The 15216-nt window shown below is 39.3% G+C and overlaps 1 protein-coding gene and 1 long non-coding RNA gene across 5 annotated transcripts in view; one reads left to right on the top strand and one right to left on the bottom strand.

Moving 5' to 3' along the window:
• Positions 1-15216, top strand: part of LOC127529615 (uncharacterized) — a 487131-nt gene that overhangs the window by 324647 nt on the left and 147268 nt on the right. The gene's annotated exons all lie outside the window — the stretch shown is intronic.
• Positions 12356-15216, bottom strand: part of fbxl18 (F-box and leucine-rich repeat protein 18) — a 65597-nt gene continuing 62736 nt past the window's right edge. Inside the window, exon 5 of the mRNA XM_028814404.2 lies at positions 12356-14942. Coding sequence (XP_028670237.1) covers positions 14786-14942 — 157 coding nt within the window. The 3' untranslated portion in view covers positions 12356-14785. The remainder of the gene's footprint in view (positions 14943-15216) is intronic.

The following is a 15216-nucleotide window of genomic DNA, read 5'->3' as shown; positions in this document are numbered from 1 at the left end:
GCATTATTATTATTATGTCCTTAGAATCTTACTAAAGCTCACCTGATTCAAGCCGATTCTTCAGTCTGATTTGCTTCTTTACTCTCTGTAAAGAAATAGAAAATAGTTGATGGTACAAGCAAGCAGATACATAAGTAAGCAAAATGGCCCAAACCCTCCTTCCTACTGAATGGCTGGGTGTCCTCGAATGATCTATGAACTGAGCGGCTCAATTGTACTTAGTCTGCATCTCCACTAAATTAGGTGGCTGCTACACAGACCTGCTGTTAAGGAAAAAAAAATGAGGTCTGCATGATACAGAATTTTAATTACACCCACAGTGCAAGTAATAATTTGTATCCGGCCTATCAGCCTTGTAATACTAACCAGTTTTAAGCTGTTCTTTTTAAACAAAATGAAATCTAGTCCCACATTTCCAAATAACTGATGCAAGTTTATGTCACTTTTTCTTTCATGAAAGATGGCAGGGAGTCGACTTTAAAACCACAAATTATATCCTCGGGTTTTTTTGATAAGCCATAGCCGTTACCAACCGGCACGGTAGCAGTATTTCCAGTACAGCATGACTTGCCACTGCATGTACAGAGAAATTACCTTAACATATTTACTGCGGCTTTTAAAATAAAGTCCTGTGATTTATTAGAATTTGAAAGGGTACTGCCATCAAGGTTGTTGTAATAATTCATTGTAGTGAATTTCAAACAGGCACGCACTAGCTATCTGTAGTTTAAGTTTAGGCAATAAGTCAAAAAATACTGAACATTTATTTCCATAGACACTACCAGTCAATCGTTTGGTAACACCCTGAAATGTTTGTGTTTTTGATACAAACGGATACCCTTTTTCACCACTTTGGATTTACCAAGACGTTTCCTGTGATGAAGGCCATGTCTTTCCCCACCACCCCTTCTGTGTCCTTCTGCCCAGTGAAGGGTCATGAGCTTCCTCCCTCACATGTTCCAGAGATCTACTCGTGCCCATTTGTCTTCACTGCTCACGACTTTGTATTGTCGCCTCCAGTGTTGTGCATGAACTCTTCAACAGAGCGCCTTCATTGAACAAGAACGGTGAACTCAACATAACGTATTTGGCAAGTGAAGAACTCGAACGTGAGCTCGTTCAGTTTTATGTGACATTCTGGTTCAGGTCCAGTTTAAATGTTTTGCCTTACCCTGTAATGTAGGGGTGGAGCAGAATCTGAGTACGGTATTTGAATAAACACAAATAGTGGATTTTTACGAATATTTATTTCGTACAAATGTTTTGCCATTTATTTATATTCCGAAAAAATAACGTAAAATAAGATCGGCGCTGTCTGTGCCTGCCTGGTTGTGTTTAAGCTGCACCCCCACTGACACGAGCACGCGGTGAAGCTCCGCTTTCTCTAGGCCACTTTATATTTTTCCCCGTTGGACATGCAATATGCAACGTGAATTTTGACCGGCAGTATAATAAGTTAGTTCACCTACACGCTGGTTCCACAGTCACCATTTGTGTCACACGGTTGGAAATAGAGTGGTAATTTATATATATACTGTACTTGCATCCATTTAATTTCTTTTTTGACCAGGAGGATATTATCATATATGGCTATATGTGTTTGCTGCTGAATATAACTCAATAAAGTGTATTTAAATAAAAAAGTCTTCATAATTATTGTATTTTATGCAAGAACACTGTAATAGCCTAATACAAGGCATGCAAAATTGAAAAAAGTAAACTCATGGGTCATTTATTCTCACTCCTTAAAAATACAAAATGAACTGAACATGAACAAGTTCAAAATTGAAATGGTGAACTATGAATGTGAATGTATTCATTTTAATCGGTGTGAACTGAACTTTGAGCTCGCTCTTGTGAGGTGTGAACTTGCACAACGCTGGTCGCCTCAAGATCCTGTGCTCCTGCTTCAGCTGCCTAATCTTGATGGTTTGGTAGCCTACTATACTTGGTGCCCTGGTGTTCCTTTATGTCAAAGCGTTCAGCTGCGAATGTAATAATGATCTTGATCATTAACTGGAGCTTCAAATGCACCTCGCTTTTGGCTGTGTGTTCCACAATTCTATCTGCCTTGTTGTTAAACTGGCGCCTCTGTTTCTCCTTTGTAGCTGCGGGCCACAAGATCTGCTGGTGTTCTGGATGAAAGCCTCCTGATGGGGCTGGAGGTGCTTGGAGGTGCTGGGTGCTGTTGTTTGACTCCGGGCCCAACTTCTCCTGCGTCTCACCAGGAGTCTTGATCCCTCAGTAAACACTTCATCTTGGCCTGGTGGATCTTAAGGTTGTGTTACATCCACAAACTGCACTCATAGACAATATTCCATTTGACAGGTTTGTTGCCTTTTTATCTGTCCGGTTGGGGTACTCATCCTCCATCCCTCTCTTGGGGGGATCTGACTGAAGGGCTTTCTGTAGCTTGTTATGGGAGCTCCCCCTCTCAGAAGCTGCAGTTTGGATTGCTAACCTTTGCTGCCCCAGTTGCATCTCTCCAAGCTGCCATTGTCTCCCTAGTAGTCCAATGTTTGTGTTCCTTTGCCCATTTTAACCTTTTCTTTATAGTTTTTTTTATATGAAGCTTTGCATCTTAGGCCAGGCGTCCCAGAGTCGTCATTTCTCTGTTGCTGATGACACTATTATTTGGTGTGTATTTAAGAAAGATGACAACTGAGGACTTACAAGGTGCTTGTACAAACGGATGTTCTTATGTGCTCGGACCAAAGTGTATGTGTATATTTATTTACCTACTTGTCTACCTATTTATATATTTATTTATTTAAAGAGCTGTTGTTCTCTTGTGCAGTTATCCATCTGCATCTTCCCCTTCTTCATCTTCTATCCTGGTTAGATCCACTTTGCCCTCTTCAGTGCAGACAGTAATAGACACCATTCCATGAAATCTCCAGTTTCTTAGCAGTTGGTCATATAGAATAATCATCATTCAATAGACTGACATGTTTCTTGAGAAAGCTGTTTCATTTTGTCAATTTTTGAGCTCAAAACTGACCGTTAGGATTGTGAGTACCGTGCAACCCAAATGCACACGATAACAGGCTTCACTGGTGCTAATGCAATTGCAAAGGTTTCTCTAATAACCAGTTAGCACATTTAAAATGACAAATTAGGGTTAACGTAAGGGAGATGACTGTTAGGCCACTGAAGGAATGGCTGCTGACAATGGGGCTTGACAGTCGTACGCGAATAATAAATAAAAGGTATCCATTTCTGTCAAAAACAAGTAGTACTAGGGTGTTTTACCGTGTTAGCCATTATGAATGTAGTGAAAAGTCAAGCAAAATGACACGTTTTATTGGCTAACTAAAAAGATTACAATATGCAAGCTTTCGAGGCAACTCAGGCCCCTTCTTCAGGCAAGATGGTGATGGAAATCACAAGGGTTTCTTTACATCTTGCCTGAAGAAGAGGCCTGAGTTGCCTCGAAAGTTGCATATTGTAATCTTTTTAGTTAGCCAATAAAACGTGTCATTTTGCTTGACTTTTCACTACTGTCAAAAACAACATTTTCTGGGGGAGTCCGAACTGTATATACAGTGGTGTGAAAAACTATTTGCCCCCTTCCTGATTTCTTATTCTTTTGCATGTTTGTCACACAAAATGTTTCTGATCATCAAACACATTTAACCATTAGTCAAATATAACACAAGTAAACACAAAATGCAGTTTGTAAATGGTGGTTTTTATTATTTAGGGAGAAAAAAAAATCCAAACCTACATGGCCCTGTGTGAAAAAGTAATTGCCCCCTGAACCTAATAACTGGTTGGGCCACCCTTAGCAGCAATAACTGCAATCAAGCGTTTGCGATAACTTGCAATGAGTCTTTTACAGCGCTCTGGAGGAATTTTGGCCCACTCATCTTTGCAAAATTGTTGTAATTCAGCTTTATTTGAGGGTTTTCTAGCATGAACCGCCTTTTTAAGGTCATGCCATAGCATCTCAATTGGATTCAGGTCAGGACTTTGACTAGGCCACTCCAAAGTCTTCATTTTGTTTTTCTTCAGCCATTCAGAGGTGGATTTGCTGGTGTGTTTTGGGTCATTGTCCTGTTGCAGCACCCAAGATCGCTTCAGCTTGAGTTGACGAACAGATGGCCGGACATTCTCCTTCAGGATTTTTTGGTAGACAGTAGAATTCATGGTTCCATCTATCACAGCAAGCCTTCCAGGTCCTGAAGCAGCAAAACAACCCCAGACCATCACACTACCACCACCATATTTTACTGTTGGTATGATGTTCTTTTTCTGAAATGCTGTGTTCCTTTTACGCCAGATGTAACGGGACATTTGCCTTCCAAAAAGTTCAACTTTTGACTCATCAGTCCACAAGGTATTTTCTCAAAAGTCTTGGCAATCATTGAGATGTTTCTTAGCAAAATTGAGACGAGCCCTAATGTTCTTTTTGCTTAACAGTGGTTTGCGTCTTGGAAATCTGCCATGCAGGCCGTTTTTGCCCAGTCTCTTTCTTATGGTGGAGTCGTGAACACTGACCTTAATTGAGGCAAGTGAGGCCTGCAGTTATTTAGATGTTGTCCTGGGGTCTTTTGTGACCTCTCGGATGAGTCGTCTCTGCGCTCTTGGGGTAATTTTGGTCGGCCGGCCACTCCTGGGAAGGTTCACCACTGTTCCATGTTTTTGCCATTTGTGGATAATGGCTCTCACTGTGGTTCGCTGGAGTCCCAAAGCTTTAGAAATGGCTTTATAACCTTTACCAGACTGATAGATCTCAATTACTTCTGTTCTCATTTGTTCCTGAATTTCTTTGGATCTTGGCATGATGTCTAGCTTTTGAGGTGCTTTTGGTCTACTTCTCTGTGTCAGGCAGCTCCTATTTAAGTGATTTCTTGATTGAAACAGGTGTGGCAGTAATCAGGCCTGGGGGTGGCTACGGAAATTGAACTCAGGTGTGATACACCACAGTTAGGTTATTTTTTAACAAGGGGGCAATTACTTTTTCACACAGGGCCATGTAGGTTTGGATTTTTTTTCTCCCTAAATAATAAAAACCATCATTTAAAAACTGCATTTTGTGTTTACTTGTGTTATATTTGACTAATGGTTAAATGTGTTTGATGATCAGAAACATTTTGTGTGACAAACATGCAAAAGAATAAGAAATCAGGAAGGGGGCAAATAGTTTTTCACACCACTGTATATATATATACACACGCAGACACGCTTACAAACTATATGACAAGACATTTTTAAAACTGCTGAATACAACTCAGGGTCTTGATGTGCTGAAGCTTATCCTGAAAACGCTGGTCGCAATACAGGAACCATCTCTAGAGAGAGCCAAAGGCCACTTTCCACTGCAAGGCCCACTCACCTACAGGGCCCTCCATTTTGTTTGTTTGGGACAAAGACCCATTCTTCCCTGATCTCTCCCCTTCTGCTCCACAGTTTAAAATTACAAATCAGTTCAGATGGGATTAAAGGGCACTTTGCACACTTTCATTTAAGGGTATCTGCATACATTTCGGTCACACTGTGTAGAAATTACAACGCTTTTTTTTCTCCATGACCGCGTCATATCCACGCACATTTTGCATATATTTTTACATACAATACATAAACATGCACACATACACAGAGACATTTTTAAAATATCTTATAAAAATAGTATACTTGTTTAAAAACACTGAGATGACTCGGTACCTTCTTCTTCTTCTTCTGCTTTGTCTGCTTCTTGATTCTGGGCCAGGTGGTGCATCTTGCCAAGAAAGCAATAGTGGAGATTGCAAGACTGTCTTGCGTCACAATGGCATTCATTAAATGGTCCAAGGTCTCACACATCCCTCTATTTGCAGTCACTTTGCATGGTAATTACACTGGTCTTCTGACTAAAAAAGCAATGCAAAAAGATGCTGTCAATGCAGATCTGTATAAATACCAAATAATTATAATTTAGCAAGGCAGTCCCACGCAAAGGAACAGGTGCAGCTCGCCTGGATTGTTCTGCAATTATCTGTCTGGTAAATCAGCACTGTGACCATTTCAACACCCCTTTGACAGGCCCTGTGATTCATCTCCAAGCTGTATAATACAGTAAATATTGATTAGTTATTTTTGGCTTCTTTTAGAAAATATCTACAATACACCCTCCTCTTGAGTGATGTGAATATTTGATTAATTGCTGTTACATTCATGGTGGGGAGGGGGGGGGATGTGAAATTAATGTGATGTAAAAAGCTCTACACAATCTCTATAAAAAAATTGAAAGCAAATTCACCTGGACTGTGAAATAACACTATTTCACTTAACTGACAGCGTTATTAAATTAACGCAAATGTAGAGAACTAACTGTGATGGCACATTTTAACTGTAAATCAAGATCGACCAGCGCCTTGCCTTAGGTTGGTCCCTGCCTTCTGCCCAGTGGTGCCAGCATAGCTTGTGATCCCCGTCATCATGGACTCCAAGTGCTGTAGATCTTTACAGAATACATCAGAGAAATGAAACACAAAATGGTATGCAATCCATGCACGTAAATAGAAAAATGACAATGACAGATAAATATTCTCTTTTCCAGATACTGTGGAATACATAATATATTTTAAATGGTCCTTTAATCTTTTTTTTTTTTTTTATTTCATTAGTCCTAAACAGGGTCACGAGGGTCTTCTGGAGCCTATCCCAGTTGGGCACCAGTCCATCTCGGGGTGAAACCACACCAATCACACACTGGGGCCAATTTAGGATCAGCAGTTCACTGAACCTGCAGGTCTTTGGACTCTGCTGATACAGTATAAGCTAATCTAAAGTAAAGTAAAGTCGGTGGGCAACAAAGCGGAATGAAAGTTGTGAAGAGATGGGGCCCAATCTGAAGGGCACTGCCAGAGCAGTTTCATTAACCCTCATGACCCTTATATTAGAGACTTTCAGATAAGCCTTAATGAGGGCAAATGAAACTCCTATTTACAAAGACCCCAAAGACAATAAACTACTGAGAACCCCCAGATGCTGAATGGAACAGCCAGTCCCATCCAGGGTGTGAATAGAGTGTGGCATGTGCAGGAATCATACAACAGTAGTTTTATGTCAGATTTGTCACTGCTGGTGCCCATGCCACTCATTACACCAGGGTCTGCTTCACTTCATGAGGAATACTTGAAGAAAATGAAGGAAAAGATACAGAAAAAATATAAAAAGCGACAAACATACACCCAGTCATGATGACAACTGCTTTACTTATATTTAAAATGTCTTCCCAGCTAGGTAAGAAAAGACATACAAGAATATTAAGAGGCTGCAGTGGTAATATTGCTGCCCCCTGGTTCCTCCTCTAGAAGACCACTGAGTCTCTAAATCTCACAAGTGAGCGACTTAACACAAAGCTGATTAAGATGCAGGGCCTTCTTGGCCTGTCAAGTGGATTTCGGTCAAATGTGTGTACACTGCATGTAAATACAACACACACACACACATACTTGATTAGGAATGGGGACCAACCTGAAGGGCACTGCCAGGGCAGTCTCATTAACCCTTATGACCCTTATGTTTAAGACTTTCAGATAAGCTTCAATGAGGGCTAAACCTTTCAATCGTGAAACTGCAATTAAACTTACAAATACGGATTAAAGTCACAGAAAAAAATATGAAAGACGAACTTGTATACAAGAGCAGGAGACAGAAGTCAACCTGCAAACCTCCAAGCTCTCATTACAATGGCAGCTTGAACTCTTGTTGTAATGCTTCTCAACAGCCACCTTTAAAAGAAGTCAAGTTTATCCTTTCATTTCCAGTGCCTACATTTTCCAATTCAGGGTCACAGGAGGATGGAACATGTCCATGTATCACAAAGTATAAGGGAGTTCCACATCGAAACAGTGTAAAAGTCTAGCAATTATGTTTAATAAGACTAGGGGGCTTTGCCCCCTGCTCACTTCGCTGTCCAACCCCCTGGCTAGCACTACGCACTAGCCTCTTTGAGGTTCTGTCGCTAGCGTATGCAGATATGAACGTACAATTTAAACAGATTTTAAATTGTTACATTTGCATCCACACCAACGTATAACTGCCCGTAATTGCATTCCGTTTCTTTCTCTCTATTAAATAAAATGACTTTTTCGAATGTTTGGCTCTGAGATTTGTAAATTGTCTTTGCAAAAGCTATTCTAACGAGAAACTGTTAATGTTTTAATACAAATGGCATATCAAGATCCCCTTTGGTGTCTAATGTTATCCCCTGAAGATTTACTACATTACCTTTCTTGAATAACTCCTTCTTTCTACAATAATTTGTGTGGAGGAAGACCGGACGGTGTTAACGGTTGTAGATATTCTTTGTGATATTGTAAGTTGATGTTTTCATCTTCCGCATAATCACCACCAACTGTTTCAGCTTAATGATACGCATTTAACCAATTTGCTGTGTAACCGATTGACATTTTTGGCATAAATTCATTGGACTTCCTCGTTTCTCTGTGCTAGGATTGCCCGTGTACTCATTTCTTCTGTTGATAACCCTTTGATTTGGACATAATAAGTCTTCAACAATTGGGAACTTAAAGTGAGGAAAACGATAAAATTTATAAGAGCTGAGAGCGCAAGAAATGTGTCTGACAAAAAGCATTCACGCGATTGAGAGGTGAGAGGGCCGTGGTCTTGTTTTAAAATGGTTGTATGTAGGGCGTGACTTGAAAAAAATCTCATGGCAAAAGTCTCCGTCTCGTGGGACTTCATTCCAAAAAGTCTCTTCAAAAGATCACGTCTCGTCGCAGGATAAAAAGTCTAGCCTCCCATGAATTTTTTTATTATAATAGAGAGACGTATTAACTCTTGGTTGTAAAACTACTATAACATCAGAGAACATAAATTGATAAGAAAGTTAAAAACTGAGTCCTCTCTGTTCTCAGCACAGTGGTAAATACCATCATGAACTTCAAAACAAATTCAGTACTGAACTGTTTAGATTTTAGGGTGTTTGGACATACACAAAAAACTGAAGGATTTCAATTTAAAACTGGCCAGGTCTAATAAAAGAGTAAGAAAAAATGAAGAAGATAAAAGTGAAAAGGAGAGGCATTTTTTATACTGGTTTCAGAAACTAACATGGCTAGAGAGATGACCTCAAATGAGTTACCCACTAGAAAACACTCAGACCTCCGGTCCTCCCAAGGCTGAGGCTCCAGCCCCAGTAGTTTGTGAGCACCAGTAGGTTGCCATGCCTCATGTACTTATCTGTATGTCCAGGCAGCAGATGCCAGAGCAGTCATTGTTCTTCTTCCTATCAAGTAATTGGCTTCTGCAATTGACCTCACGTTCAGCAGATGTCACCTTCTCAATCATTTTGCCTATGCAGTTTGCCATAAGAAAGACCCAAACCCTGAGAACTCTGCGGATGTTGCCATCAGCCACATTTTTTGCTTCAACAGTGCATGTCGCTTCACGAGCTTTCAGATCAAGGTGCTAGCCTCAATGGTTCATGTGTAATCATGTGACAGATGGACATACAATTTTATATATAGAGAGATAGAGAAAGCTGGAGGGATAGAAGTTAGGTATTTGTAGAGTTCCACAAGAGAATACGGTGGAGCTGATAACCAGGTTAGTTTAGTAACAGCAGTAGAAGAGTACATTTATAGTTTTATTTAACAGAAAGTACAAATCAGATTACCAATTTCAATAACTACAAGCAAGACCCATTTTACCTACAGAAAGTAGTCTGTCCAGTCTGTAGTTGTAGTAGCAGCAGCATTCATCACCACAATTACATTATTTTCATGTCAATTAACAGGAAACACAAATCAACTTACCTGATGTGCTCACCATCTTGTTTCTGCACTACTTGTTCAGATCCGCTCCCACTTCCTGAAATCCTGTGGAGAAAAAGTCTGAGACAAACTCCACAGTAACCTTCCAATAGAAGCTGCCAATGGGCCAGCCTTTCTGTGTGTTATAAATCACAATATTGCTAGTAAAATAACTTCCAGGAAAGCTCCAATTTATTGAAAGCCTTTTGTTTAAATATGAGCATCTATCTGAATATCCAGTATGATAGATAGATAGATAGATAGATAGATAGATAGATAGATAGATAGATAGATAGATAGATAGATAGATAGATAGATAGATAGATAGATAGATAGATAGATATTGTCATTGTCACTTTTACAAAGGAACAATGAAATTGAAGGTGCAGTCGACTCAGTGTGAGGCATAAGAGTTAAAAGACAAAAAGAGAAAATAATAACAAACCGAATACTAATAAAAGTATTTTACAAAATATACAGATTCCACTTGTGATATATACAAATTGCACTGGTTGACTTAAGGTCTATATTGCACACTGGGGGAATGATATGGAGCAGTTTTATTTGAGTTCAGGGCCATGATTGCTTTTGGATAAAAACTGTTTTTAAGGCGATTTCTCCTGGTTTTCATTGCTCTGTATGTCTTGCCCGATGGCAACAGCTGGAAGAGGCAATGACCGGGATGTGATGCATCCTGTGATACGTCTATTGCTTTTTTGTGGCATCGGGAGGTGTAGATTTGTTCCAGAGTGGGGAGGGTACAGCCAATTGTTCAAGTTCAAGTTAAGTGTGCAGAAATACACATTTGCTACAAATACCTCAAAAGATATTAGCACAGTGCGGGTTTCATGTGGACACTTCTGATGACAATTCAGACGTGATTAATGCAAATTCATTATTAAGAGAAAAGCAATGATTACCACCCCGCTAACACACTTTAAAAACCCTTGTGAAATACGTATGACGGTTTTTTAAGTAGAGAAATCCAGAGTGTTGTGCTTTAGTTACTTATGTCTTACAAGGTAAAGAATTTTAAAATATCCTTACCATGATTGAAGCTTTACTAGTATTACATTTACGTCATTAAGAATTTCCCCTTAGGGATTAATAAAGTATCTATCTATCTAGAGTCTGACATTGTGTGTTTGTAGTTCATATAACATGAGAATGGAATTTGGTCAGAGCGACCAGATTTGCAAGAAAAAGTTTGTGATTCATTAGGAATAAGTAAAAACAGTGTATGTGCGACCCCAAAGTAGATGAGCTATCAGCAAAAGTCCCCACAATAGAAAGCAATAAAAATCAGTCGATCACCAAGCTTCACTTCCACATCTCACTGTGGTCTTGTCTGCCACAACCTCACATATCACTTATAGGAGGGTCACTGCTGTGGGTCTCTTTTCACCGACCACAAACCGAGAGAGTAAAATGATACTCTATTATTGTAAGTCAGATCTACAAAAATGATGAAAATAATCAAATATTGGTACTTGTTTACTAAACGGACGGCATGGCACCAGATTGAAGAGGTCACTTAAGGTTTTAGAGTGGCACGATGGCGCAGTGGTAGCGCCGCTGCCTCACAGTAAGGAGACCTGGGTTCGCTTCCCGGGTCCTCCCTGCATGCTCTCCCCGTGTCCGCGTGGGTTTCCTCCCACAGTCCAAAGACATTGAGGTTAGGTGCATTGGCGATCTGAAATTGTCCCTAGTGTGTGTGTGTGTGCCCTGCGGTGGGCTGGCACCCTGCCCGGGATTTGTTCCTGCCTTGCGCCCTGTGCTGGCTGGGATTGGCTCCAGCAGACCCCCATGACCCTGTGTTAGGATATAATGGGTTGGAAAATAAATGACTGACTGACATAAGGTTTCATCCTACCCATTCTAGTGTTGGGCTCCGTGGGGGAGGTTTCACTGCTGTCCCTTTAGTACACGAGTACCAAAATATTTTAAGAAACGAATCTTACAATAATACCTCAACATTTTATTCATCATTTCTTCTGTTTGTTCCGTAACTACCAACAGTGCATTCTGGGATTCCTTCACAAGGCCCTGGAGGTCCAAACAAAATAATCATCCTCGTTTTGCACTATATGCTGTATATGCACAATGCTGTTTGGGTTAAGAGACTGGCCTTTTAGAAGGTTGAAACAAAAGCACACATCTACACGCAGTAAATTAAAGCATTCAGTAAACGCAGGAGAGAGGATTTTAGGATGGAGTTTATTTAATGAATAAAGCATTTAAAAGTGATTCAGAACAAAAAAATGTATATTATCTGTATAGCATGTCAAAAAATAATTACATGTATTTAAGCATATTATAAAACTTTACAAGTCTGCAACTGAGGATAAATAAATCTGCAGTCCACATATATCAAGTTTTGCGTGTTTTTTTTTTTGTTTGTTTCTTTCAGGTTTACCGCAAGAGCAACACAGAAACAAGTTTGCTTCTTCCCCAGATAGCCCATGATGGCTTACTCATTGACACACATTTACAAAATCAAATGCGTACACAGAACAACACACAATCCCTTATTTTATCTATTACAGAACATCGAAACCAGTTTGTGTGACATAAAGTGTGCAGCATACATATTTTTAACAACCCTGCTTAAATACTCCCAACAACTAAAAGAGAACTTAACAAAACAGTAAACGGACTTGAAAGACGTCGCACCAGTTCACAGCCTCCTTCTTACTGCAGAATTTTAATTTGTTTGGATGAGCTTGTTTTTACGTATGTCTATTGGAAAAAAATTTAAGTGGTCTCAGATTTCATTTGGGACCAAGTGGTATTTGAAAGGTGGAAGGCCCCCATGTCATTAGTCCCTTTCTATAGATATTTTAATTCAGTGTATCTGCCTCCATGGGCAGTGCAGCACAGCTCGGTAATATGCTGCATTACAGACCACTTGCTGACCATTACTGGTGTACTCAGTGAGGGCCATAATGACGCCATTACACCGAGTTCAAATCCCGCTGCTCAGAGCACTAACATTGGTTTTAACAGAGCAGCAACACTAGCGCCAGCTGCCAATCCTTATATGGTACTCACAAGCATAAGAATAAAATCGAAAGCGATCATTTAATGATCAAAAGTGACCACTTAATGGAGTTGAATTTACCTCAATAATGAAGCAGCTGTAATTTCTGACCTTCATGTAAGGAATGCAGGATATGAACCAAAAATGTACAAGCAGCGTTCTAAACTAGTAATCATTTCTGGTAAATACAAACCCTCTTCCCTGTATCATTCTTTACATACCTCAAAGGTTTTGTCATCCAACATGGCATAAAATAGATTTCTGAATAGACCCTTCACTACCACCATCTAAGACATTATATCTGTTGCATTAAAAACTCCATTAGTTAATTAATTTTCCATGATTTCATTCCAGTTGTACAAATAAGAACAAAAAGAACTAAAACCAAATAAATTTAAACTTTTTTTTCTTCTAAAGAGCTGCTTTAATAATACTCATGATAAATGTACCTGCTTTCCACAAAGTAATTACGTTTTTAATAGGTAGGTCTCATAAATCCATTTACCTTTAAAAAAACAGAGAGAGAGTTTATATTTAAAATGTACAAATCAAAAGGATCCGAACAAAAGTATTCAAAAAACATTGAAGCCAACAGAACTAGAAAGTCGGCTGTTTGGCCTTCCCTTTAGCAAGAAAAGGCTCGTTCATAAATCATTTTTGGATCATGAGAACTATAGCCCATATGTGCTTCCACTCGTCATTTTCGGCGTAATTACAAAATTTAAGAAAAATGAATGACTTTAAATTACCCCCCCCCCCCAAAATAAATAAATTTTAAAAAATCTTGAATTATTCAGTCTACAAAAAGTAAAACATGAATGCAGCACGACAGCAAGGAACCAAAATCAATTTATTCTTTCTAGAAAACATACTGATATATATATATATTTGCCAGTTTTCCATTTCCAAAACTTTGGACCCAGCTAGAGAATGTTATGCTATTTCTTTAATTAAAAAAAAAAAATTATAATAATCACATTTAGTGTTTATATCCTATGAATGCAAAAAAAAATGCATTTAATTTTTGAAATGCAATGTCTGTATACTATTTCAGAAGAAAGAAAAAATCAATGCATGTTTTCATACAAAGTTCAGACCAACTCTTTAACAATGAAAGTTTTTTCAGCCGTCTGGTCCGTATTACCTGACCAGACCGTTTCAGCTGTGAGAAAGTGAACTCTACAGATAAAGAATAAACAGATCGGAGTAAGGCTTGTTCATTACGGATTTCCACACTCTAAGACATCCCTAAACTGCTCAACACAAATTACAAGGGATCGATACAAAATTAGCCATTGCATTCACACGTCCACTGGCTTCACAATGTAGCTGGCAGAACCATTAATAAGGCTGATAGGTTCTTCTGCGGTTACCGCTGTGGGAGTGGGGGGTGGTGGGGGTAGAGAAAAATCACACCAGCTAGAAAGTAATGAAAGAGTAATAGCTCACACCAGCCTCCACCTGACAGGCCGCAGACGTTCTGCATGAGTAGAAGATTTCCTGCTTAGACACTACAGTACACAATAGAAACAAACATCTCAGGCTGTGCTGCTGGTTTGTAAGAGGCAGGGATGGAGCGCTAACAGCACACTGCTATAAAGAGCAAAACCCACAAGCAGCATCAAAATATTTTATATGGGCTGTTACCATCAATGATGTCAAACAATAACACCAAAGTGCTTTATGTATAAGTGACGTTAGTTAGTGTTAAAAATACGGAACACTGTAATGCTTTAAACTGGCAATGCTGACCCTTTATAAAATAACCATTTAACACACTACATTGTCAAGCCTCTCCGGCCAATTGAAAGACTTTCTACGTTAAACAAGGCCCTTGGATTTAGCGGAGCTGGCTAAGCTACAGTGCAACTTAGTGCAGTATACAAGTGCTTATATTTGGGAAGTGAACAAATGATGTCAGATGCTGTACACGGTATCACTTTCAGCCAGTTATTCAAATGAAATGAACATGCTCTTCGGTCTACCACCACAGTTTCGGTGGCTCCTCGGCCACGCGGCTCTTGAACAAAGTGATTTCATCCAGGTGTGTAAGGGGAACATCTCTGATGACGTCAGCAAGACCTTCATGCAGCAGTGGGTAAATGACCACATTCAGTGCAGGTCGTTCGGCCTTAAACCTTTATAGAAAAGAGAAAGAAAAAGAAATAAATAACAATAAATGTCAAATCGAGTAATAAGCTTTTCTTTTAAAGAAAGAAAGAGAGGTATGTTTGAAATTTACGAAACCCTACTACAATACCAGATCAATTAATTTTAACTGCTTACTATATTGGTAAATTGAAGCTATGTAGGAATGATTTTTGTATTAGGATGTGTAAAAACTCCCCAACCTTCATTAAGCATTATCATTACTATTAGCATTATTAGTATACAACTCTGTGATGGCCAGTG

Source organism: Erpetoichthys calabaricus, chromosome 11 (assembly GCF_900747795.2).
Source record: "Erpetoichthys calabaricus chromosome 11, fErpCal1.3, whole genome shotgun sequence".
NCBI lineage: Eukaryota > Metazoa > Chordata > Cladistia > Polypteriformes > Polypteridae > Erpetoichthys > Erpetoichthys calabaricus.
The sequence above is the reverse complement of the archived record's forward strand: the minus strand, read 5'-3'. Positions and strand labels throughout refer to the sequence as shown.